This window comes from Phyllostomus discolor, chromosome 11, assembly GCF_004126475.2.
Source record: "Phyllostomus discolor isolate MPI-MPIP mPhyDis1 chromosome 11, mPhyDis1.pri.v3, whole genome shotgun sequence".
In the NCBI taxonomy this organism is placed as follows: domain Eukaryota; kingdom Metazoa; phylum Chordata; class Mammalia; order Chiroptera; family Phyllostomidae; genus Phyllostomus; species Phyllostomus discolor.
Genome location: NC_040913.2, coordinates 55,693,646 through 55,718,114, shown reverse-complemented (window position 1 = coordinate 55,718,114; position 24,469 = coordinate 55,693,646). Strand labels below are relative to the sequence as shown.

At 35.0% G+C, this 24,469-nt stretch overlaps 1 protein-coding gene across 6 annotated transcripts in view; it reads left to right on the top strand.

Moving 5' to 3' along the window:
- Positions 1–24,469, top strand: part of NALCN (sodium leak channel, non-selective) — a 367,092-nt gene that overhangs the window by 124,490 nt on the left and 218,133 nt on the right. For all 6 annotated transcript variants that reach the window (XM_036011432.1, XM_028526407.2, XM_036011431.1 and 3 more), the window contains one exon: positions 22,094–22,225. In XM_036011432.1, the coding sequence (XP_035867325.1) occupies positions 22,094–22,225 (132 nt within the window). The remainder of the gene's footprint in view (positions 1–22,093; positions 22,226–24,469) is intronic.

Below are 24,469 nucleotides of genomic sequence, written 5' to 3'. Positions count from 1 at the left end.
CTGCCACTCTCTTAAAAGTGGGGTGACAGACGAGCAAGTGACATTGTTCCCTCTCTGACCTCACCCCCAGATACAGAGCCACAATGCAGTAAAGTGGGTTGCCTCGCCCTGGTAATACTTAAGGCTCCACCCATTACAACATAACAGGTGCACTGAGACAAAGAAATATGGCTCAAATGAAAGAACAGATCAAAACTCCAGAAAAAGAACTAAATGAAGAAGAGATAGCCAACCTATCAGATGCAAAGTTCAAAATACTGGTAATCAGGATGCTGGCAGAAATGACTGAATGTGGCCACAACATAAAGAAAGAAGTGAAGGCTATACAAAATGAAATAAAACAAAATATACAGGGTACCAGCAGTGAATGGAAAGAAACTGGGGCTCACATCAACAATTTGGACCAGAGGGAAGAAATAAACATTCAACTGGAACACAGAAAACAAAGAAAAATTGAAAATAATGAGGAGAGACTTAGGAACCTCTGAGACAACTTTAGGCATTCCAACATCTGAATCATATCAGTGTCAGAAGGAGAAGAGGGAGAATGATAAATTGAAAACTTATTGGAAAAAAATAATGAAAGAAAACTTCCCAAATCTTGTGAAGGAAATAGCCCTACAAGTCCAGGAAGCTCAAGGAATCCCAAACAAGTTGGAACCTAAAAGGAGCATACCAAGGCACCTCATAATTATATTAGCTAAGATTAAAGATAAGGAGAGAATCTTAATGGCAGCAAGAAGAAAGGAGACAGTTACTACAAAGGAATTCCCATAAGACTATCAGTTGATTTCTCTAAAAAAACCTTACAGACAAGAAAGGACTGGAAAGAAATATGCAGTCATGAAATTCAAAGACCTACACCCAAGATTTCTCTATCCAGCAAAGCTACCATTTAGAATGAAGGGCAGATAAAGTGCTTCCCAGATAAGGTCATGTTAAAGGAGCTCATCATCATGAAGCCCTTATTACATGAAATGTTAAAGGGACTTATCTAACAAAAAAGAAGATCAAAACTATGAACAGTAAAATGAAAACAAACTTAACAACTATCAACAACTTAGCTTAAACAAACAAACAAAAAAGTTAAGCAAACAACCAGAACAGGAACAGAATCATAAGTATGGAGATTATTTGGAGGGTTATCAGCAGGGTTGGGGGGAGAATGCGGGAAAAGGTACAGGGAATAAGAAGCATATATGGTAGGTAGAAAACAGACAGCGGGAGGTTAAGAATGGTATGGGAAATGGAGGAGCGAAAGAATTTATATGTACGACTGGTAGACATAAACTAAGTGGGGGGATGCTAGAGAAAATGGGGGTATCAGGTGGAGGGGATAAAGGGGAGAAAAAAGAATGGGACAACTTTAATAGCATAACCAATAAAATATACTTAAAATAAAAAGTAGAATATAATGGAATGAAACATTTGAACATCTATAATTGCATTGAGATACTTAAATTATAATTGCCTTGTTGAAATAAATTATAAAAATGAACCATCCACAACCAGCCATATCTGACAGATGCGTCCCAATTAGAGTATTAGGAATTCTGGACTTTGTCCTGAGAGTGGAACTCTGTTGTAAAATTTGGTCCGAAGTTTAAAACACAGAATATTTTATGTGAAAGCTCATGTATCCTACTACTTATAAATAGAAAGATCTGGCAAATCATGACTGTAATTGGTCAGAGCTGGGTGGTGCATGCCCCATTGACCTGAGTGTAGTCTCCACTTTCCCTCAGTGTCTCAACATTCCATATTGTCTCCATAACACTGGAATGAGTATTTTATTTATTCATACATTTGTACAATTACTTTTCTCAAAGTAAAAAAAAAAAAGATTTCACTTAACTCATGACTCTATGGTGACAAAACAAATAAATAATAAATTTGTTAATACATAAATATATATTAACTAAATACATGAATGAATGAATGAATGAATGAATGAATAGTTTGCAGAAAGGATAAACAATTTGTATTTCTTTGTACAAGTGAAGACTGTGCCTGAGTGTTTAATGCATGACTGTGGGCCTGCTTTTCTCATTTGTATTACCTGTTGTGGCCCAAGAGGAATTGATTTGAATGATCCAAGAAATAAGTCAATGCCACTTTAGATCAAAAGGATGGTATAATGGTAAGTAGTGCATAAATTTCAGTTATTCTAAAATAGACTTCTCATAAATTTTATGTTTTCAAAATTTCAAAGTTCTAAAATCATAACAGTATAAATGGAGACTGGCTTGAATTCATTTATAAATGGACATTTAAAAATCATTTCAGTCCTTGTTTCAGGTGAATTTGCTTTGGATTCACTGTCTTCATTGTTACTATGTCTTATATTTTTACTTTCTTTTCTGCTTTTTGTATCCTAGCCTAGCTTATTGATAAGAACATTTATATGTCTTTCCCACCAACTGTAAGTAATTAAATAATTTAATAAAATAAGAATTATTGATGTAGCTTAATCTTTTCTACCCATTACACTAAAAACAGAATATGACTGATGCTTCTGTCATTCTGGCTGTTTGAGGTGTGATTTTTTTTTCATTCTCTCTCTTATCTAAAAGATACATATTTACATGTGTATTTCTTCAATGTAAAAATATACATGTATAGCTGCAATTATGGATATGTGTATGTATATATACACACTTATTTTTTAATTGCAGAAATAAATCTATTAAGATTTTAAATGTAGTAATTAGGATATGAGCAATAGGAACAATTTTTCATTGTTTTCCTATATTTCTACACATACAGAGATATTTTATGTTATTGCAAATGTTATAGTCATTGTGGTGTTTCTGCTTCTTCTTTATATATATTGATTATGAAGCTATCAAATGAATTAGGACACTTGTAAATCTCCTCACTCTTCTACAGAATAATGGGCTCCATAGATCCTATTGTAAAGGAAAAAAATAGGTACCTTTGGTCTGCATTTTGAAAGGTACATTTGCTCTGCATTTTGAAAGTCTACAAATTTCATTTTGTGTTCTAAAACACAAATTTTAAGCATAATCATAGCTATAATTATAACCATAATTGGTGTCATATGCAGGCATACTGGGAAAAGATTTAATTCAACACCCTCAGGGTGGTCTTTTCTGTTTTTTAAATAAATGGAAATACATATGCTCTTAAATTCAATTACAAAACCAGGCATTCAGAGCTGGAGCACAAGCAGAAGCAGATTGTTGACCTAGTAGGTGTTGTGTAGTGAGCTCTGTAATGCCATTTGTTGAAATTTTAATTAATTAACTTAATGTTAATGAAGTTAATTTTGCTAACACATTTTTCATGTTTTACAGTTATTAATGAAATTCACACCATGTTTAATGAGGAACTTAGCCATAGTAAATCTTTGTAATTTCTAATAAATTCATTCCTAAATTAAGGATAAATAGACAAATATAGCCCCTGAAATACCCACCCAACCTTAGTCCTACCTGAATGTCTTTCTGCTTCTTTCTTTACCATCCTGTACAATGCTGACCATCTGGGTCCCCACTCCTTCCTGCATTTAGTCCTTACTATGGAAAAAAAAAAGAAGATGATCAGGAAATGATGAGGAAAAGCCTGAGACCATAGATAAAGCAAGACCCAAACCTAGCTTCCTTTTCTTTTTGTGGTATAACTGCTTTCAGCGTATGTCTGCTAACATGTCTGCCTTACCTCTAACACCTGCCTCCTCAGCTACAGACATCCTTACTTAATTCTATGAAGTAATACCTAGTACAGTCTCTTCCCTGAGAGAGACTTAACTACCCTATTGTAAACTCTTAGAAAATAGACTCAAGGACAGACATATTCCAGCTATGCTACTTATTAGTATGGCCTTGAGCATATTTTTGTAAATTAGAGATAAAAACTCCATTCTTTACTGTGATAATTGAGGATTTATGTTCCAGTCAAGAATTATTTAGTTGTAAGGAACAAAGGAAGCATTTGTTGCCAGTACGCTCAGGCCTGTCAGGTGACTGTGCTTTGCTTGACTTTCTCTCACTCTCTGTTTGGGCCATATGTGTTCTCCTTTTTCTTTCTGTCTCTGCATCTGCCTCTATTTTTCCCTCATTGAAGACGGGCTTTAATCTGTCTCCTGCATATTGCCCAAATATGGGGATTGTAACTGAATTTGGTGGCCTCCCATTCAACAGGCTCACCTGAAAATATCCAAAGATGAGTAAAGCTGGGAGAAAATAGTTTCCTAGTAGACCCAAAAGGAGAGATGGGCCACAGGCAAGTAGGTCATAGAATTGAGTGGAAGTTAAGCAAAGTACTGGGTTTTCCTATAGTATGAACCCAAAGTAATTTTCCCTTCATAACTTTCTCTGAAAACCTTGCTCTAGTCTTCTGTCTATGGAAGTAACTATTCAACACCTTCACAAGCTTTTTGGAGTGGATGAAGGAGGGATGTAACTCTGGTCATATGAATACTGGACTGTACCTCAGGAGTTATTACTCAAGGATAGTTTTCCCTATTAAACTTTTAAGTTTTATAGGGCTTGAGAAATCTCTTAAGGGCCAAATATTGAATAGGCTATTATGGTCTGATCTAAAGCTCAAGGAGCTTTGTATAAAACAGTTTCTTTGGAGAAACACCACACAATTTCCATATAGTTATAAATGAATCATTTATAAATTGGGGCAATTTTACAATATAATATTTAGTCATTTCCTTGTGTTAAAAATATTACGAAATAATATAGAAAGATAGGTAGGAAGAATACCTGTGTATCCACTGTGTATTATTAGTAATAATAATAGCTAGCATTTATTGACCACTCACTAGGTGCAGACTCACAATGTCATTACTATTGGTGTTATTAGGACCTCTGTTTAACAAATGAAAGATTGAGGCACAGAGAGCTTAAGTAATTTGATGAAGGTCACATAACTAGACTGACTGTAAATTTTATCATAAGCAGTCTGCTTAATATAATTTAATGTTCATAACTGTATATTATCCACTTATAAAATATACCATAATTTATTAATTCATTCATTTATTCTCTTATTGATAGATCTTGAGGTTGTTTTTTATTGTTCTGCCATTGCAAACATTCTGGCATCCTGTTCATGCCTTTTTGTGCACATGTGTGAAAATTATTTGAGCATATATAGTTAAGAAAGCAATTCTGAATTAAAGCCTATGCATGCCTTAGGTGGATGAGATATTGCCTAGTGGCTACCCAGATTATAGTGCCACCTTTTACTCCTAGAAGCAACTTGTAAAAGTTCTCTTGCTTCACATCTTTGTTCACACTTAATGTTGTCAGACTTTACACCTGATGTCATGAAATGACATATCAATTGCAGTCTATGGATGTTGAGTATGTTTTTTATATAATCATAGGTCACTCATATTGTCTGTAGATTGATTATTTTTGTCTGTTGCCCACTGGTCTGTTGATTTTTCCAAATGACTTTCAGAAATTCTGTGCAATTCTAAGGGCATATTACTTTGATCTAGCTGAGAAGACATTAAAATATTAGGGAAAAGCAAGCATTCAAAATATTAATGTTTGACATATGGATGCACAATTTACATCTCTATCATCTTCAGGCAATAATGCAATTTTTTATATAGTATTACCAAAAACCATTTAGAAAGTTTCTTCAGTGTGTATAAGTATGAATCTCATAAAAGTAAAAAGTTATAATTAACTCTTTTAGCAGCAACCAGTTACTTAGCTTTTAAACTGTGCTCTAGCATAAGCAGCAGCTGCATGAAGAGGTCAGTTTATGCATGATAAATAGAATTCTGTTAAATTGGAACCTTGTTCCTCTGCTGCTGCTGTGACAGACCATTTTTCTCCTGACTTTCAAATAAGAGTTTTCATCTCTTGATAGATGTGGTTGCACAGTTTTAAGCCATCTTCCAAACCAGTGATCTATTACCATGAAGAAAGTCACTGACAAGAAAATGAAAGTATGGATAAGAGCTGGCATCCTGAAATTCAGTTTTTGTCTGGTAACATCCCCCCATATGCCTCTTTTTGTAAAGAAAAGAGATAATAGGCTCTTACAATAGTTAGGTCAAACTATGGCAAAATAGTGACTATAGTGTTTTAATGCTTTTTTTGTGACAGAGATTTTAATCCATGTCAGATTATGGTATACATAAATGTTAATTTTACAATTATATTAAATAATTTCCTGAGCAGTCAAAACTCAACTGTACAAACATATATTTTTAATGCTTTTTGAGAAAATGTACATTGAAGGTGAAGATTAGAGAGGGTGGACTGTGTGATATGTGTGTTTTAAGCAATGAAGTGACATCCTAGGCTCTGTTTCAACATCTGTCTTCTTAATGAACCTTCCCATGAAATGGCAGATCATTTCAAAAACTGATCGAACCCATGAGAATTCAGGTTTCATCCACAAGCCAACCTCTTCTATACTTAGTGACCAATGTAAGAGGAAAGCATCACCCAGAAAACCCTGGATAATTTGCTAAATCTTTCAGAGCCTCAGTTTCCTGACCTGAAAACTTGGGATAATAACATCTCTCAGGGGTTTGTAAGAATTATAAATGAGGCACCTAGAATACCTAGCACAGTGTATGGGATGCAGGGGTCACTCAGTTCATAGAAATGATTATCCTTACTATTAGCATACTCTACTAACTGTTCTCTCAGAGTATTCTGTTCATTTCCAGAAAGTCAGCTCTCATGCATACCTATAGTCCAATGTCTTCACAACCTTTAGTTCTAGTCTTGTTTTCTGAATCTTACAAGTGTATTCCTGCAGCCATGCAGGAATTTGGTTTTCTCCTATTGAAAACCAAATGCACCTCTCCCCTACCCACTCCCACATAGAAACCAGCTTTTTTGTACACCTCCAGAAACCTGTACACAAACCTATAATGCACCCCTCCTTCACCCCATCCTAAGGTCACTACCCTCAAAATAAGGTCAAACAAAGCTTTCTAACACAGTGATCTCTGAGTCTTTGATTATATTTGGTCACTTTTTTCTTTACTTCCAGTTTCTTCCATTGTAGCTTTCACATGATAAGTACTTAGCACATAATTGGGGAACTACATGTGAATGAACACATATATATGATTTCCTGTATAGAAGTACATAATCTCACACACAGCAGACACAAATTTTTACTCTTCCTTGATACAGATGCCAAGAATCCCTTCCTGAGTATTTGGGTGTGCACATACTCATCTTCAGTTTCTAACAGCAAAACACAGACCTGGCTTGGAGGAAAAGTTTTGGGGAGAAATGAATAAAAAATGATTTTATGATAACCTAGAATGAGAATTAAGAACAGGAAGAATAAAATAACTAAAGGTAAAACAGCACAAACAGAAGGTGTAAGAAGGTGGCTAAAATTGGAATACTACACAGCAGAAAGAAAGAAGGAGCTCCTACCCTTCACAACAACATGGATGGAACTGGAAAGCATTATGCTAAGTGAAATAAGCCAGGTGGTGAGGGACAAATACCATATGATCTCACCTTTAAGTGAAACCTAGTCAACAAAACAAACAAGCAAGCAAAATATAACCAGAGACATTGAAATGAAGAACAAACTGACAGTAATCAGAGGGGAGGGGAGAAGGATAAAGGGGGAAAGAAGGGGAAGAGTCATCAAGGAACATGTATAAAGGACACATGGGCAAAGCTAAAGGGGGGTAGGATTGAGGGTGGGAGGTAGTGGTGGATGGGGTAGGGGAGAGTGGTGGGTGGGAATAAAGACAACTGTATTTAAACAACAGTAAAAAAAGGAAAAAGAAAAAGTTATTGTGGTCTTGAAACCAGTTAGGGCCAAGTCAACTAATTAAAGAGAAATTGATTGTGTAAATCCTTAGTTCAAAATCTTTTTTATATATTATATGTGTATAATATATATATTCAATATAGAATATATTTCAAGTCATAATTATATTCAAGTAGGTACCAGAAGAGGAGACATAATTAAAAAATAAGATTAAATTATTAGTGTTATTTTTATTTATTCATCTACTCTACTATTGATTAAATGGTTTTTCATCTTTGATTTTTGAGCCTCATTGGAAGAAATATTCAGACCATCTTAAAATCATTTGCACTTCGGATTATCTCATACCAAATTCCTGTATCATTGTATTGTTATCTTTCACTTTTAGTAAATCTTTTAACTCTTCAGTAGTTACATTCATATTAACCAGGAGAAATTTACTCACTTATGTCAGGCATTCATAAGACAATCTTTGGAGACAAATTTCTGCCAAATATTTATCACATTGTCACTTTTGTAAAAAAGGAAGGATACATTGTTCTTCATGCAAGTCTTGATTTCTGGACTTAAATATGCAACCCTCTTTAAAAACTACCACTAGGGTTTAAAATTGTCATGTATCTTCTCAGTGTTTAACACAGTTATTGCAATTGAAGCCTTTGTTGGAACAGTGTGACTCCTCCCATGACCTGAGGCTGATGACAGGTTTGGACTTCAGTCATTTTGTATTTGGTATATTTCTTGTGTATTTTTTTAAATCCTTTAAATTTGTTCTGTCTTTTCTAAATACTTTAAATATCTCAAAATGAGTCTTCCACTTCAAGGTTCTATATAGCTCATACTTTTTTTTTATTTCTGCATTCACCAAGTGTAACAACTTAAGTCCTTCCTTATATTAGGTATATGGTTTATTTAAAAAGACAGCTATTTAATTTCATTTTTGCATTTGCCTCTTAAATTTAAAACAAGTTTTATATTCACCTGCCAACTATTTAATACTAAAAATAAAATTAAAATAAATATTTAAAAGTAAATTTCAGGTGACTATACATTTTTATTATATATGGGAATGCCAACTTAAGTGTCTTTAGAAATTTTAAACCATCATGGTTTAAGTGTCTCCTGTCTAGCAGCCTGTTGTAGACCTTACTAACTTCTCACTGAAGTACCCATGAAGATAAAAGAAAGAGGAAAACAACAATACTGATAACTAAGACTAAGAAGGCACTTTTTGTCAAAATCTGGCAAGACTATCCAGTAACTATATAGTTGGTAGAGCTCTACTAAGACAAATATAAAATATTAGTGCATGCACTCTGACATTTCACTTATACTTGACTATAAGTCAGAATCAGAGGATCACAAGGAAGAGGTGGCCCAGGTGACTCTCACTGACAAAAAGGCTTATTACTAGCGTGCATGCATTGGCCTCTTCAGCTGACCATCATTCCAGGTTCAGCTGTGCCCAAGGCAGAATATTCAGGCAGCTTCTTGCAATATGCAAATGAAAGATTATAGTACTTGAGACAAGATTATATTATTTAAACATAGTTGTCCTAATTTGTTTAACTCTACATTAGTACATCTGAAAAACAGGGTCAAGAGTGAGATTTTGAGGTGAACATTCAATTTGAAGCATCCCTCTTATCAGAGACCTTGCCAAGCCACTTTGAGGGAAGCTGCCCTTCTAGAGTTTGGCATGTGGCCCAAACAGCTGCATCCAGAGTACCAGTATAGCTTTCATTTAACACAGGAGATAGAGAAATGTATGGGGGGGTATCCCTTGTGGTGGACTCTGGCCAGCAGAGTCTGCCTGTTGTGACTGAAAGATAAAATAAATACACAGGAGACAGCAATCCTTTGGAGAAAAAGGGAATGGCACAGGTACTCTCTCAAGGGGAGAGTGCTTCTGTGTGCCTTGGCCACTCTCTCAAGAGGAGAACATCCCGACCCTTGCCTAGACAGGCTTTATTGTTTTTCTCAGGTCTTACATCAAAGAAGGATTTATTATCTATTACATAGAATATTATTGTTTACATTTTAGGTACATTCAAGGAAATGAAAACATGCAGAGGGGAATGGTGGTGAACTGATTAGCTCTGTCCTTGGGAAAATTCCGAAAAGCTTTGGAAATTACCTTGAAGATAGACAGTACACATTTGTTGTTTTAGACCAGGGTGATGGAGTTTTAGCAAGAGCAAGCCATAAGTCTGTATGCATTTTCTAGGCCTGATTTCCATGGGAAAACTTGGTTTGAAGGTCTGGCTCTTGCCTACCACTTCACTTGTAGGTTTTCCATATAGAGCTGAGTCATGTTTGCCAGACTAAAACAAACCAGTCCCCTACAATCCCTTGAGCCTACTTTTCTTTAAAAAAAAAAAAAAGGCAGAAAATTCTGTGTGACCCATTCAATACATGGGGGAAAATCAAGTTATATCAAACACTATTGTTGGACCTACTGTGTGCCCAACATTTCAGGAACTCAGGATTGCAATCTGTAGAAACACAAGTCTACAAATAATACTAATGTGCTTTAATTTCACTCTTAGGCTACTCTTTTTCTAGACATCATGGAACATGAAATAAAATTATTGTGAATGAACTAATACTTTGATTTTTATTATTATTCATGTCCAACAAAGTAAGCAAGGTCAACACTTTGTTGTTGAAAAGCAAATATTTTAGCACTTTTATTCCTTATTGTTTTTCAAATGTCAAAAGTGAAGTCATGTAGGGGCATTGACTTCTTAATCCTTAAATTATAGTTCAGATAGCTAATTGAAAAGTTTTTGTATGTATCATTTACTTTTCCTTTCTTCCACTAATCCATAAATATATGGCCATGAAGTATGAGGAAACAAAGAGATATTAAGTTGTTTTCTATAAGATATTTCAAGTTATGAACATTCATTATAGCATTGTACCTGTTGTCCTTAATTGAAGCTTTCACAAACAAAATACACTATGGTTTAAATCAATTCAAGACAAACAATTATGTTAGATAATAGAAAAAGCTCCATTTTGATTATTACTTTAACTGATATATCTAGATCCCTGTACTCTTAATGACAGTCTTCCAATGCTCCAAAAGTTTTTTTTTTTAACTTCACCCAAGGGTATATTTATTGATTTTAGAGAGAGAGGAAGGGAGACAAACATTGATGGTTGCCTCCTGTATGCACTCTGGCTGGGGATCAAATCTGCAACCTATGTACATGTTCTGACCAGAAATCAAACCTGAAGCCTTTTGGTGCATGGGGTGATGCTCCAACCAACCGAGCCACCTGGCCAGGGCTCTCAAAGCTTTTCTTTGTATGCTTTATAAAGTATTTAGTAAGCATCATATCTGTATAGGTAAGTGTCTCATATCATAGGTCATGATGACTCTAAGTATCAGAATGGGATGAGGGACTGAGCTGTATCTATATCTATATAACTGTACCTAAATCCATATCCCTATTTATATCTATCTCTATGTGACCCAGCTTAGAGTAACAAGTTCAAACACCTTGACAAAGCCCATTAAAGGATCTGTCCTTCCTTCAGGGTGATCAGAGCATGAATTTTTAAGTAACCCACAGAATATTATTGCTCCATGAAGTTGCTAGAGAGACAGAATAACTCCATGAAGTTGCTAAAGAGAACAGAGACAGCTTGGGAGGCAGTGGGTGCTTGCAAATGTGTAAAATATCTTATAATCATCTTGAAGTTAGGGAGTCCTGATTGGTAGTATTTGCTTGTTTTCATGGTGTAAATGCTCCTACCATGGCTAATTTCAGATTAACTATATGATATTGCTAAATATGAAATTAGGGAAATTGCACACGATTGCAGCTCCAGCACACCACAGATGGGGCCAGCTCTTTTCTCCACCACCTTCAATCAGAGATGACATGCACACACATATAAAATAATATTTTCCCTGTAAAAACTGTTCTTTTGATGACCCTATCTGGAGCACATAGTTTCCAAAGTCAATTTAGATGGAAAGAGAGGAAGACAGGTTGGAGAAGGTGCATGTCCTTTACTAACTGCCCTTTCCAAAATGACACATCCCTTCATTTCCATCCCCAATTGATAGGAACTGCTGATACTACTCCACTTTTATGCTACTAGACTAAGTAATGTAATTTAGCTATGTGCCCAGCATTGAAGAAATAGACAGGGTAGGTATATTAGTTACCTTTGCTAAAAAACAAGCCACCTCAAAACTTACAGTTTATAAAAACAGACTAATTTTTTTTTCCTGAATTTGTGGGTCAGCTGATACCAAAGTCAAAGTCAAAGTCAGCTGATCAAGAATAGGCTCACTTTTGCATCTGCAGTTGGCTAATTTATGAGTTAGTCCATCAAAGTGAGTCTGTGCTTCTGGCGCATGGCTGACTGTTAAGGCTAAAAGGTTGACAGGGTCTATGGCCACCATACAACAGGCCAGGGTGGGGTACTGATGTGGTTCAGGGTTTCAAAAGCAGCCAAGAGTAAGTTGCAACTCACAAGTTTTTTCCAAGTCTTTGCTTACATCGCCTTTGCTGTTGTCTCACTGACCAAAAGTAGTCACATGGCTAACTCCAAAGTAGGAGGGTACTGCCAAAGCTGTGCATACAGAAAGGTGGGTTCAGTTCCAGGCTGTGCCTTACACTCTAAAAATAATTTGAAAAGCACTAGTTTAGTATAATAATCAATTCTTCCTAGCAGCATTTCTTTTTTCACTAGGCATGTATTCTCATTAAAATCTAGTTTATGTTGTAGAATCAGGAGTTGGTGATTAAAATATTAATAACAGTGTAAATATTAATTACAGAGTAGAGTCAAAGATATACTTACAGTAGTAGATATTAGTGTGGCAATTTATGATTTAACATCTAGTGTTAATTCTTACAGAGCTCACACTGTCCAAGAGATGAAAGTGTCTTACTAAACACCTCTTTCTTCTTCCTCAATTTGACTTCCACATGTTTGGGACACTCTCACCCAACTTATTGTCCAGGAAAGAAAACAAACCAATCAGAACTTCACAGTGAGAAGGGTTTGTATGGTTATCATAGACTGTCAGTGCTTTTATAGAAAGTCACTTGTGAAAGTCACTTGTGTATTTCTTTCTATCCTCTGGCTCTCCAAGGACATATCAGGAGCAAAAAAATTGGAAGGCAGAGTTTCTAAGGACAATTGTTGGTTCTGTTTTCAATATTGATATAAATATATTTCCTTTTTTAATACAAAGTCTTTATATCGAACATAATTATCTTGTATATTGGTTGTACAATTAATGAATGTACAGATATCTTCCTAATAAGGGAAGTAAAAGATGCACCACTTGCAAATGGGAGCTTCATTTTAGGTGTTATGCACTTGGTCTTTTACATTATACTCTTGTGCTCGTGCTCATGGCTCATATACATGATGGTTTCTGAGAATTTCACCATGTAATTTCATTGTTCTTCAAATATGTTTATTTAGAAATCTGATTAAAACACGGCATTTAGTACATGGCTGATACAATGTTCAGAGCATAAAATTTGTTCACCAAGGTAGGACATTTTATTAGCTTAGACACCAATGTAAAGAAAGATTTGATTTCTGAGCTGCACTATTATTATCCTAATTTATCCTTATTGTGGCCTCCAAGGCCACAATTTTGATTTTTTGAATGTTTGCCTGTAATGCCTTCATCTCTAAGGCATTATTTTACACAAAAAAATTAACATAAATAACCCCTTTAAAGTACTTAAGCATTTATACCACTAAAATCAAGTTCACTTAAGACCTTTTTGAAAGTCTATCATATTTTCATGTTCCTCCTCAAGATTAGTTATATCTTTGAATTGATTTCTCCTGTTATGCCTTCTTACCTTCTCCATAAGCAACTAATTGCATCTCTGCCTTTAAATGCTTAGAGTATTTTCAAATACAGTAATAATAAGAGTTGTGGAACACAAGATGCCTGCTATGGACTAAATTGTACTAAATAATTAATTATATTCATTTTACAACCTAGAAATATAGATGTTATCACACCCATTTTCCATGTATGAAAACTGAATCACAGAGAGGTTAAATCATACACAGAGTTAACATTTGAACTCAGCTCAGGTTTTCAGAATTGATGTTCTTTTACATCATGATGATCTTATACCCTCTGTGAGGAACATATTGTCTTCAGCTTTCAAATATAGGGTTTTGCAGACTTATATGCTCTATTTAATAACAAACAATTGGCAAGGGAGTTGCTTCTCATTCTTTGCAATGTAGAGCACAGTTAGATGCATTTTGATTGCCCACTAGAAGGCAGGAGAGCCCCTGCTTTGGAATCAAAACATCTGAGACTACTTTTTAACTATGAGCTTGGAAATCTACTTATTCTTACCTGTTTCTCCGTATGTGAAAGGGTATAACAAAGGCACCTGTCTCACAGGGTTATTGAGGATTAAATGAAATTTTACATCAGCATGCAATATAATTGGAATGAAGATTGACACAAACCCAACACTCAAATATTAGCTCTTAATTTTGATAATGCATTTTGATGGTATTAATTTCAATTCAGTGAAGATCCTTATGCATGTTTGTCATAGACTTCACAATCTCTTGAGAACACTCCTTTTATAGTAGGGCCCAGAACTAATATGAAGAAAAGTTACATCTTGTTTTTCTGCTTGAGGTTGGACCCAATACCACTGCTCCAGAGGTATCATCTCACTACATGTTATAAAACAAAGTAAGATGGAAACTTTGGTCAGTGTAATGAGTTCACATTTGTACAGAAAAATGTTTTACAGAGAGCTCTCTTGGTAAGTTACTTTGGGTAGAACACTCTGGACAGGTAGAATTTTGTTGCACTGGGCACTTGTAGACAATCATGTTTCATAGGAGATGGTTTGAGCAGGTGTGTGGGTCAAAATTACTAACAATGATTGTATTAATTCCCTATTGTTTCTGTAACAAATTAGCACAGACTTAGTGACTAAAAAGAAGACAAATGTGTTATTTATAGTTTAACAAGTCCAAAAGGGTTTCACTGGTAGCAACAAGGCCATATTACTTCTGCAGATTCTAGGGAAAAAACTGTTTCCTTACCTTTTCCAGATTCTAGAGACCACCTTCATTCCTAGGCTTTGTGAAAGAATCTGTGACAGTGTTTTCATAACCCTCCAAATGGTTGGAAAACCAACACATAATTTTTTCTTTATGAAGCCAAACTGGTTTAGTTGATTTTTTGTCTTGGAATTGGAATTGAGAAGATAGGCATCTGTTTTTATGATGATGTATCATAATATGTTATCATATTCCCATCAGTATTTGTTATATTCTAGTCAGTGATTATAGACTTTTAGTATCATGAAATTGTGAATTTGTAAATAATTGTATAGGTCATCCAGTTTAACCTGCTTCTCAAGGAATATCCACTACAATATAGACTCTCAAACTTTAATATACTCATTGGGGACCTTCTTAAAATTACAGATTCTGGTTCAGCAAGTATGAGATGGGGCCTGAGATCCCAGTTTCCTAGGAGCATATTTTTAATATTTTTAATATGCTCCCAGGAAATTGACAGTCCAGGGATCACATTTTGCATAGCCAGGCTCTTGCACATTTTTGACAAATATTGCTGCCTTGGAGACGACTCTGTTATAGTCACATTGTATTTGGTAATTCCAACTGCACATACAGAAATCACTCATTATTGAATCAAAGCCAACCTAAATATGTGTGTAAAACTTCTCAGATTTAAATATATATAAGCCAAAAATCACGTGACAATTAAAAGCAAGGAACTTTGTTATTTATTTTCTACTTTTTTAGGTTTTGTTAAATTATTTTTATTTTTTATGCTCAAGTACAGTGTTCTGCCATTTACACTCATCCTAGCACACCCTGCAAGCCCTCCCCATATTCCTTCCATTTCCACACCCTCCTTGTTATTGTCCATGTATCCTGCAAACCCATGTGTCCATACTTGTTCTTGCAAACCCTTCCTCTTTTCCCCTGGAATTCCCTTCCCTCTCCCCTCTGGTCACTGACAGCCTGTTCTCAATTTCAGTGTCTTTGGTTATATTTTGCTTGTTCATTTGTTTTGTTGATTAGGTTCCTGTTAAAGGTGAGGTCATATGGTATTTGTCTTTTACTGCCTGGCTTATTTTGCTTAGCATAATGCGTTCTAGTCCCATCTATGCAGTAGCAAGGGTGGGAGTTCTTTCTTTCTGCTGCACAGAATTCCATTGTGTAAATGTACCATAAGGTTTTTTTTTTTAATCCATTCATTTACTAATGGGCATCTAGATTGCTTCCAGCACTTGGCTATTGTAAATTGTGCTGCTATGAACATTGTGGTGCATAGGTTCTTTTGGATTGGTGTTTCAGGGTTCTTAGGATATAATCCTAGCAGTGGAATTGCTGGGTCAAAAGGCAGATCCATTTTTAGTTTGCTGAGAAAATTGCATATTGTTTTCCATAGTGGTTGTACCAGTCTACAATCCCACCAACAATGCACTAGGGTCCCTTTTTCTCCACAACCTCTCCAACACTTGTTGTTTGTTGCTTTGTTTATGATGGCCATTCTGACTGGTGTGAAGTGGTATCTCATTGTGGTTTTAATCTGCATCTCTCTGATGGCTATCGATACTGAGCATCTTTTGATGTGTCTCTGGATCTTCTGTATGTCCTCCTTGGAGAAGTGTCTGTTCAAGTCCTTTGCCAATTCTTTAATTGGGTTGCTTATCTTCTTAGAGTGGAGTCATGTGAGTTCTTCATATATTTTGGAGATGAAACCCTTGTCTGAAGTATCTTTGGCAAATATATTTTCCCATACAGTTGGTTCTGTTTTTATTTTAATACTGTTTTCTTTAGCTGTGAAGAAGCTTTTTATTTTGATGAGATCCCATTTGTTTATTCTTTCCTTTATGTCCCTTGCTCTAGAGGACATATCAGTGAAAATATTGCTGTGTGAAATATCTGAGATTTTCCTGTCTATGTTCTCCTCTAGGACTTTAATGGTGTCATGACTTATATTGAAATCTTTTATCCACCTTGAATTTATCGTTGTGTATGGTGTAAGTTGGTGCTTCAGTTTCATTTTCTTTTTGCACGTAGCTGTCAGCTCTCCCAACACCATTTGTTGAAGAGACTATTTTTACTCCATTTATTTAGATACCCCCTTTGTTAAATATTAATTGACTGTAGAGACTTTCAATTTTTTCTGGGCTCTCTGTTCTGTTCCATTGGTCTATGTGCCTGTTTTTATGCCAGCACCAGGCTGTTTTGATTACAGTGGCCTTGTAGTACAGTTTGGTATCAGGTATTGTGATGGCTCCTACTTTGCTCTTCTTTCTCAAAATTGCAGCAACTATTTGGGGTTATTTATGGTTCTATATATATTTTTGAAGTGTTTGTTTTATGTCTGTGAAATATGCCATTGGTACTTTAATAGGGATTGCATTGAATGTATAAATTGCTTTGGGTAGTATGGACATTTTGATGATGTTAATTCTTCCAATCCATGAACACAGTATATGTTTCCATTTGGTTGTGTCTTCCTTGATTTCTTTCTTCAGTATTGTATAGTTTTCTGAGTACAAGTCTTTTACCTCCTTGGTTAGGTTTATTCCTAGGTATTTTATTTTTGTTATTGCTATATCAAGTGGATTTTTTTTCCTTGATTTCCGCTTCTGATGTTTCATTGTTGGTATACCAAAAACACTTTGATTTCTGGATATTGACTTTGTATCCCACTGTTTTACCAAATTCATTTATTAGGTCAAGCAATTTTTTGGCAGAGTTTTTGGATTTTCTATGTACACTATCATGTCATCTGCAAACAATGACAGTTTTGTTTCCTCCTTTCTGATCTGAATTCCTTTTATTTCCTTTTCTTGTCTGATCAATGTGGCTAAAACTTCCAATACTATGTTGAATAGAAGTGGTGAAAGTGGGCAGCCTTGTCTGGTTCCTCATCTTAGTGGAAAAGATTTTAGTTTTGCTCATTGAGTATGATGTTGGCTGTAGGTCTCTCATATATGGCCTTTATTATGTTGAGGAATGCTCCCTCTATTCCCACTTTGCTGAGTGTTTTTATCATAAATGGGTGCTGTACCTTATCAAATGCTTTTTCTGCATCTATTGATATGATCGTGTGATTTTTGTCTTTGCTTTTGTTTATGTGATGTATTACCTTTATTGATTTGTGAATATTGAACCATCCTTGCATCCCTGGAATGAATCCCATTTGGCCATGGTGTATAATCTTGTTAATGTATTGTTGGATGCAGTTTGCCAGTATTTTGTTGAGGATTTTAGTGTCTATGTTCATCAGTGATATTGACCTGAACTTTTCTTTCTTTGTTGTGTCTTTGTCTGGTTTTGGGATTAGAATGATGCTGGCTTCATAAAAAGTTTGGGAATCTTAAGAGGAAGGAATTCTAAAAATTTAAATTCAAATTCAGGAATATCAGGAGACTCATACTGAAATGGACATAAATATATATACACACATATAGTTATGTGTGTTTATGTCTTTATATAAGTTTCATATCTATATTAAATAATATAGCTGGGAAAATCTCAAGTTATATAATAATATTTTGTGGCACTGACTCAATTTTAAGAAGTTTCTCTTCATCAATTTTTATAATAAAATTAAGAAATTGAAGGGTATAAATTTGGACTGTCTTACAAGCATATATAGTATTGCAGGCCTTTACATTAAGGAAGCCCACAGCCAGTTTCAAACATTGGTAGAATTGAAATGAGTTGAGGTGGTCCATGTTAGCAACTCTAACTTTAAAGCTCCAGTTACTGATTTTAACATTTAAATTAAGCTACTGCACATATTTATCACATTAATTCTTATTTAATATTTGAAAGTTATTACTTTGAAGAAAGCTAAGCAAGGGTGATTACAGTGTATCAGAATCCATTGTAAGTGATTATTTTAATACTCTGTACCAACAGGGACAGGTAGACATTCAGACAAAAACAACCTAATTATAATGACAACACCAAAGTGAAGCTGCAACAGTTACAAAACCAATTTTAAAGTTTTTTTTTACAGCTATGCCTAAAAGCTTTGTTTAGATTTTTCACTAATATCAGTTTACTTAAGACATAAGTCAACAGCTAAGGAAAATAGAAAGAGAAAGTTGTGGCTTTTCTGTCATGCAGATAAAGTGGAAACCAGTTGAAATCTCTTTAATAGAACATTATGTTGAAAGGAGTATAGAAAAGGAATAGTAGTTAGGGAATTTGACTACCATAATGCAAAAAAGGCTAAATAATAATGAAAATTCTAATGAGAATAGAAACTTGCCAATGGATTTGCTTATCTGTGTTATGAAGGTCAGTAGTTCCTGCAAGTAAATTAACCATCATTTCAATACATTGATGGCAATTCAACTGATGGCAGTTCTGGAATTTGATTTTGTGTTACCTCTAAAATAAAACCATAGGCAAATGGATGTGGGGACGCCTCAATAGCCATGGTGACACAAAACCCTTATTAAATATCTGTTTTTCCAATAGCTCTGTCATCTTTCAAAGTATTGGACCTTATCTCTTTTATTTAAATCAGTTGGTTGTGGACTTCATCAAATATACAACAAAATTAATTGTTGGGCAATTAATTTCTTTGACCTTGGGCAATTAATTTCTCATTGCTGAACAGAAAACTATCTGACTCATAGAGTGGCACTTATTTTTACTGCATGTGTTTTTATAACACAACATGCAAGCACTGCTCTAGGTGCTTTACAAATATTTACTCATTTAAAATTGATAACAACTTTTGAAATAGCCATTATTATCTTTTTTCATCATTTTTAAATTTTTTTTACTTTAATTGTTGTTTAAGTACAGTTTTCTGCCTTTTATCCCAATCCCAGCCTACCCCCGCAGCCCTCCCAACCTCCCTCCCATTTCCAGCCCCCCTTGTTATTATCCATCTGTCCTTTATACTTGTTCCTGCAAACCCTTCCCCTTTTCCCCTATTATCTTCACTTCACTGATGAGAAGACAGAGGCACAGAGAGGTTTAAATGATTTACCCAGGGCCACAGAGCTTGTAAGTGGTAGAGTCTCAGCTCCACCCAATTTGTGCCATAGCCCATGCTGTTAATGTCCACTGCAGGGTGATGAAGGTCATGTGACATCATGAATGGATGCAGTGTTCAGAGGCAGTCCTTTTTTTCCTTTCCCCATTCACAGGTTCTACTTTAGTTACTTTTGAAACTAAAGGTTTCAAAGATAAAAAATCTCAGGTCAGATCAAAGGGTAAGGATACGTGCCACTACTTTCTAAGAAGAAACAAGCTGCATCATGGCACCTGACCCTGGCCAGCGGGCAAGAAGGGATCGGATGCAGTGCTTTGTTGTGTACTCAGCTCCTTTCTACAGATCAGCTCTTCTGATGCTTCCCAAGGCCTTCAGCTGCTACTCCCTTTTCAAACTCTACCCCACACTGGGGAGTTTATCCCAGAGTGGACTTTTTAAAAAACATATATTTTAATTAATTTTGACTTTTCTCCACATTGTATCTCTTTTACATGCCATTAAAATAATATTCATCTTTAAAATATTTTTAGATCATAAATCATAATTTAACCAGAAAAACATGTGACTTACCTATCTACCTACTTTTTAAGGTTTTTTTTTCAATTATAATTTATATTAAATGTTATTCTGTATCATGTCAGATGTACAGCATAGTGGTTAGACAATTATGTACTTTACATAGTGGGCCACCCGATATGTCTAGCACCCATCTGATATCATATATAGTTATTATAATACTCTTAACTATATTTCTTATGCTGTAATGGCCTTTAAACAGATAGGTACAGAGCACATATTTGCTGTGTACTTGCTTTGTGATCCCAGACATATGACTTAATCAATTTGAGGTAATTGGAAAAAGTGAATAGTATATTCCACCATGTAAGGACTATGGTGGAGATAATGGGGGAAATGGGGAGACAAACATAACTGAATAAAACTAATTTTTTAAAAAATAAATAACATAATTACACTATGCCCTGGAACATAGTAAGCACTCAATACATATTAACCATTATAATAATAGTCATTACTTTGAATGCCTAATTACCTAACTTCAGTGTAGACAGTAGACTAGGACCAGACTTCAGTGTAAATTATTATTCCACCTTCAGTAGATTTGTGGAACAGTGAGAGTTTTTAATTTATTTGAGACTCAGTTTTCTCCTCTAAAATTAATTTCCTTGTGCTGTTATAACATTAAATGAGTTAATTTATGTAAAGAACCTACAACAGCTTCGGTCACATAGTAAGTATAAATATAGACATCAGTTATTATTGTAGTGTAATTTTTAATAAATTATTTATACAAAATATACAAAGTTTCAGGTATTTGAGATAAATAATTACTGTATTTTTCAGACTATAAGATGCACTTTTTTACCACATTTTTTGCTTCAAAAATTTTTTCCCCTATTTTTCTCCTCTAAAACCTAGGTGCATCTGGGGTCTGCACCATAAGACACACCTAGGTTTTATAGCAGAAAAATAGGAAAAGAATTCTTGAAGCAAAAAATGTAATAAAAAATGTGTATTATAGTCCAAAAAATATGGTATATATAATAGCAGAGTACCTATGGCTAACAATACTGTATTGCATACTTAGAATTTACTAAGATGATAGATATTTTGATTTTTTACCCCATAAACTTGGGAGGGATATTTTATGGCCTTGATGGTGGTGGTTTTGTGGGTATACACTTACCCTAAACTCATTGAGTTGTATAAATTTGATATGTACTGGTATTTTTATTTTATGTCAAATACACATCAATAAGTTGATTTAAAAATAAATTATTAAGAATAATTTAAATTAATAAATTACAAAGTACTAAAGTAAAAAATAAATACATCTTAGGTTTCTCAGATTTTTTTCAGTTTTATGATTATATCTAAAATGTTTTCAGCTTCAATAGCTTCTTCTCTTAACAGAATAAAGCAGTAGTTTTTTTGTGGTTTCAGTTTTTTAAAAATTGTTTCTTCACACACTCAACATTAAGGATAAAAACTATCTAACTCAGCAATGAAAATTAAAATACAGGCTATACACAAATTAAATGAAATAGATTTTCCACTTTTAAATAAAAATTTCCAGAACTACCTCTGGTTATTTTTGAGCTGCCTGAAGGCAAAGATTCCTTTGCTACCCTGTTCTGCAATAGTTAACATTCATCAAGTTATCTTAGAAGCACTGTTTTGCACAGCAGTGTGTCACAAAGGTGTTGCATGCCCAGGTCTAAGCACATAATTATGTTTAATTGTCAGGTTTAGTTCTTTGTTAAGAGTTTATCTGTTTTGCCTCCTCAGCAAATGATGCGATCCTCAGTTTTTCACATGTTCATCCTGAGTATGGTGACTGTGGATGTGATAGTAGCTGCTAGCAACTATCACAAAGGAGAGAGCTTCCGAAGACAATACGATGAGTTCTATCTTGCAGAGGTAAGCTGCTCACTGGGGAAAAAGTGCCTTTTATAAATGTGAAAATTAATTTAATTTGTTAATTACTTGAGTTCTACCAAAGCTGCTTCTTAAGTGTTTCCCTTGGTCATTTTGTTGCCTGATTGATTTTCTGTCACTACAGGCCTAAATATCTTGCCCACAGTGTGTTGCATTGCCAAAGTAACCCTTTGCCCTAGGTGTTTCTCTTGCCATCTTGCTGTTTTCCTATCTACCGCTCATTGATGCTGACCCTAGCTCATGGGGTCCATGACATTGTAGATGAGACACAACAAATTCACATGGACTACCGAGTCCTGTGAAGGAAAAAGGATGCCAGGGCCACTTTCTCAAGGGGAGAGCACCCAGACCCTTGCCTTGATAAGCTTTTATTGCTTTTCTAGGCACATTACATGATGGTCTTCATTTACTATGCAGAGGTTCACTTTAAGTAGTTACCTTTTACAGAAAACAAAGGAGGGGATGCTGCTAATCACATCACAGAAGAAGAATATTTGCAAATGCAAAGAGAAAAGTGGTTGAACTGGTTGCACTCATCCTTGGAAGGTTTAGCCCAGACTTTAGGAAGTCACAGTAAACACTTGCTGCCTCAATTCAGAGTGAGAGAATTTTAGTAAAAACAGGTCTCAAAACAGCCTAGGTACAATGCAGGCCTGATTCCCCATGAAAGAACCAATCTGTGGGTGTGGGTCCTGTGCATCTACAAGTGGGAGCTGGGCCCATGCCACGTAGAATTGTCTCCTATAACTCATATTCTCTTCCTTTTTTATGTTGTATTAGTCTGTTTCCTACTAAGTGTAAACAAGCATAAATTCAGAACACTTTAACAAGCAAGTCAGCTCAATAGTACCACCGATGGGGCTGGAGGGAAATGGAAATAGATTATACAGCAATTTCTGTACTAAAGACTGAGCTGTTACAACCTGCACTAAAGATGTCAAGCCAGAGGAAGATAGCTGTAGTGATTAAATAAGCATCTTTTAGTACACTACATGCCAGCTGGAGTTTTAGAATAGTAGTTCTTACTGATTTAGTAACTTTGTTAATATTTGATTCTTACTTTTTTGGTATTAATTTTTTTTTAGTTGAGAGATTTTTTAAATTACTTTATTGTTGTTCAGTGACAGTTGTCTGAATTCCCCCCACCACCCCAGCCAAACCCAGCTCCCTCCCTTGTTTCCACTCTCCCCTTTGGTTTTGTCCATGTGTCCTGTATAGTTGTTCCTGAAAACCCTTTCCCCCACTGTCCCTGCTTCCTCCCCTCTCCCTCCCCTATGGCTATTGTTAGATTGTTCTTAATTTCAATGTCTCTGGTTATATTTTATTTGCTTTTTTCTTTTGTTGATTATGTTCCAGTTAAAGGTGAGATCATATGGTATTTGTCCCTCACTGCCTGGCTTATTTCCCCTGGCACAATGCTCTCCAGTTCCATCCATGTTGTTTCAAAGGGTAGGAGTTCCTTCTTTCTCTGTGCTGCATAGAATTCCATTGTGTAAATGTACCATATTTTTTATCTACTCATTTAATGATGATTCTTACATATTTTAATGATTTCCAGAGACCTCTTTTTTGTCATTGTGAAAAATTATTTCTAAAATATATCTCATAATTCAGTGATTACATATTTGTGGACAAATTGATTGGCATATAATCTTTAGAAACCCATTCACCATATAAGGGAAATATATACATACTAAACCCAATATATAAAAAAGTAAACTTAAAAAGCAGAAAAATTACAATTTATTTTTATTACAAAAGCTATTTTTCATATAAAAAATCAATTTGCCATTAAGGTGAGTTCTCTTAGATATCAATAATTCTATCAGTGCATTTAAAAATTTATTTGCTTAGTAAAAATTCAATCCATCCACTCAGAAACTTTTCATAAGAAGAATTTGTGACTTAACACCTATTGAATATAAACATCTATGTGGGTATCAAGAAAACTTTCAGAAGTCACTTATGAATTCTCCTCTTCATGGAGGCTTGTTTCCTATAACAAAGTATCTTTTGTACCAAACTTTCAGGGGAGCAGAGTCTTTGTGATATGATGCTGCCTAGTTGCTGCATGGTTTATGGATTGCACAGTTTAGCAAGAAATATAGACAGTAAGTAATACATTTTCTCTGCTGTGGAGAACCAGTGAGAGGGCTCATAAGGAAATTATATGATTGGATAAAGAAGATGTGGTATATATATATAATGAAGCACTACTCAGCCATA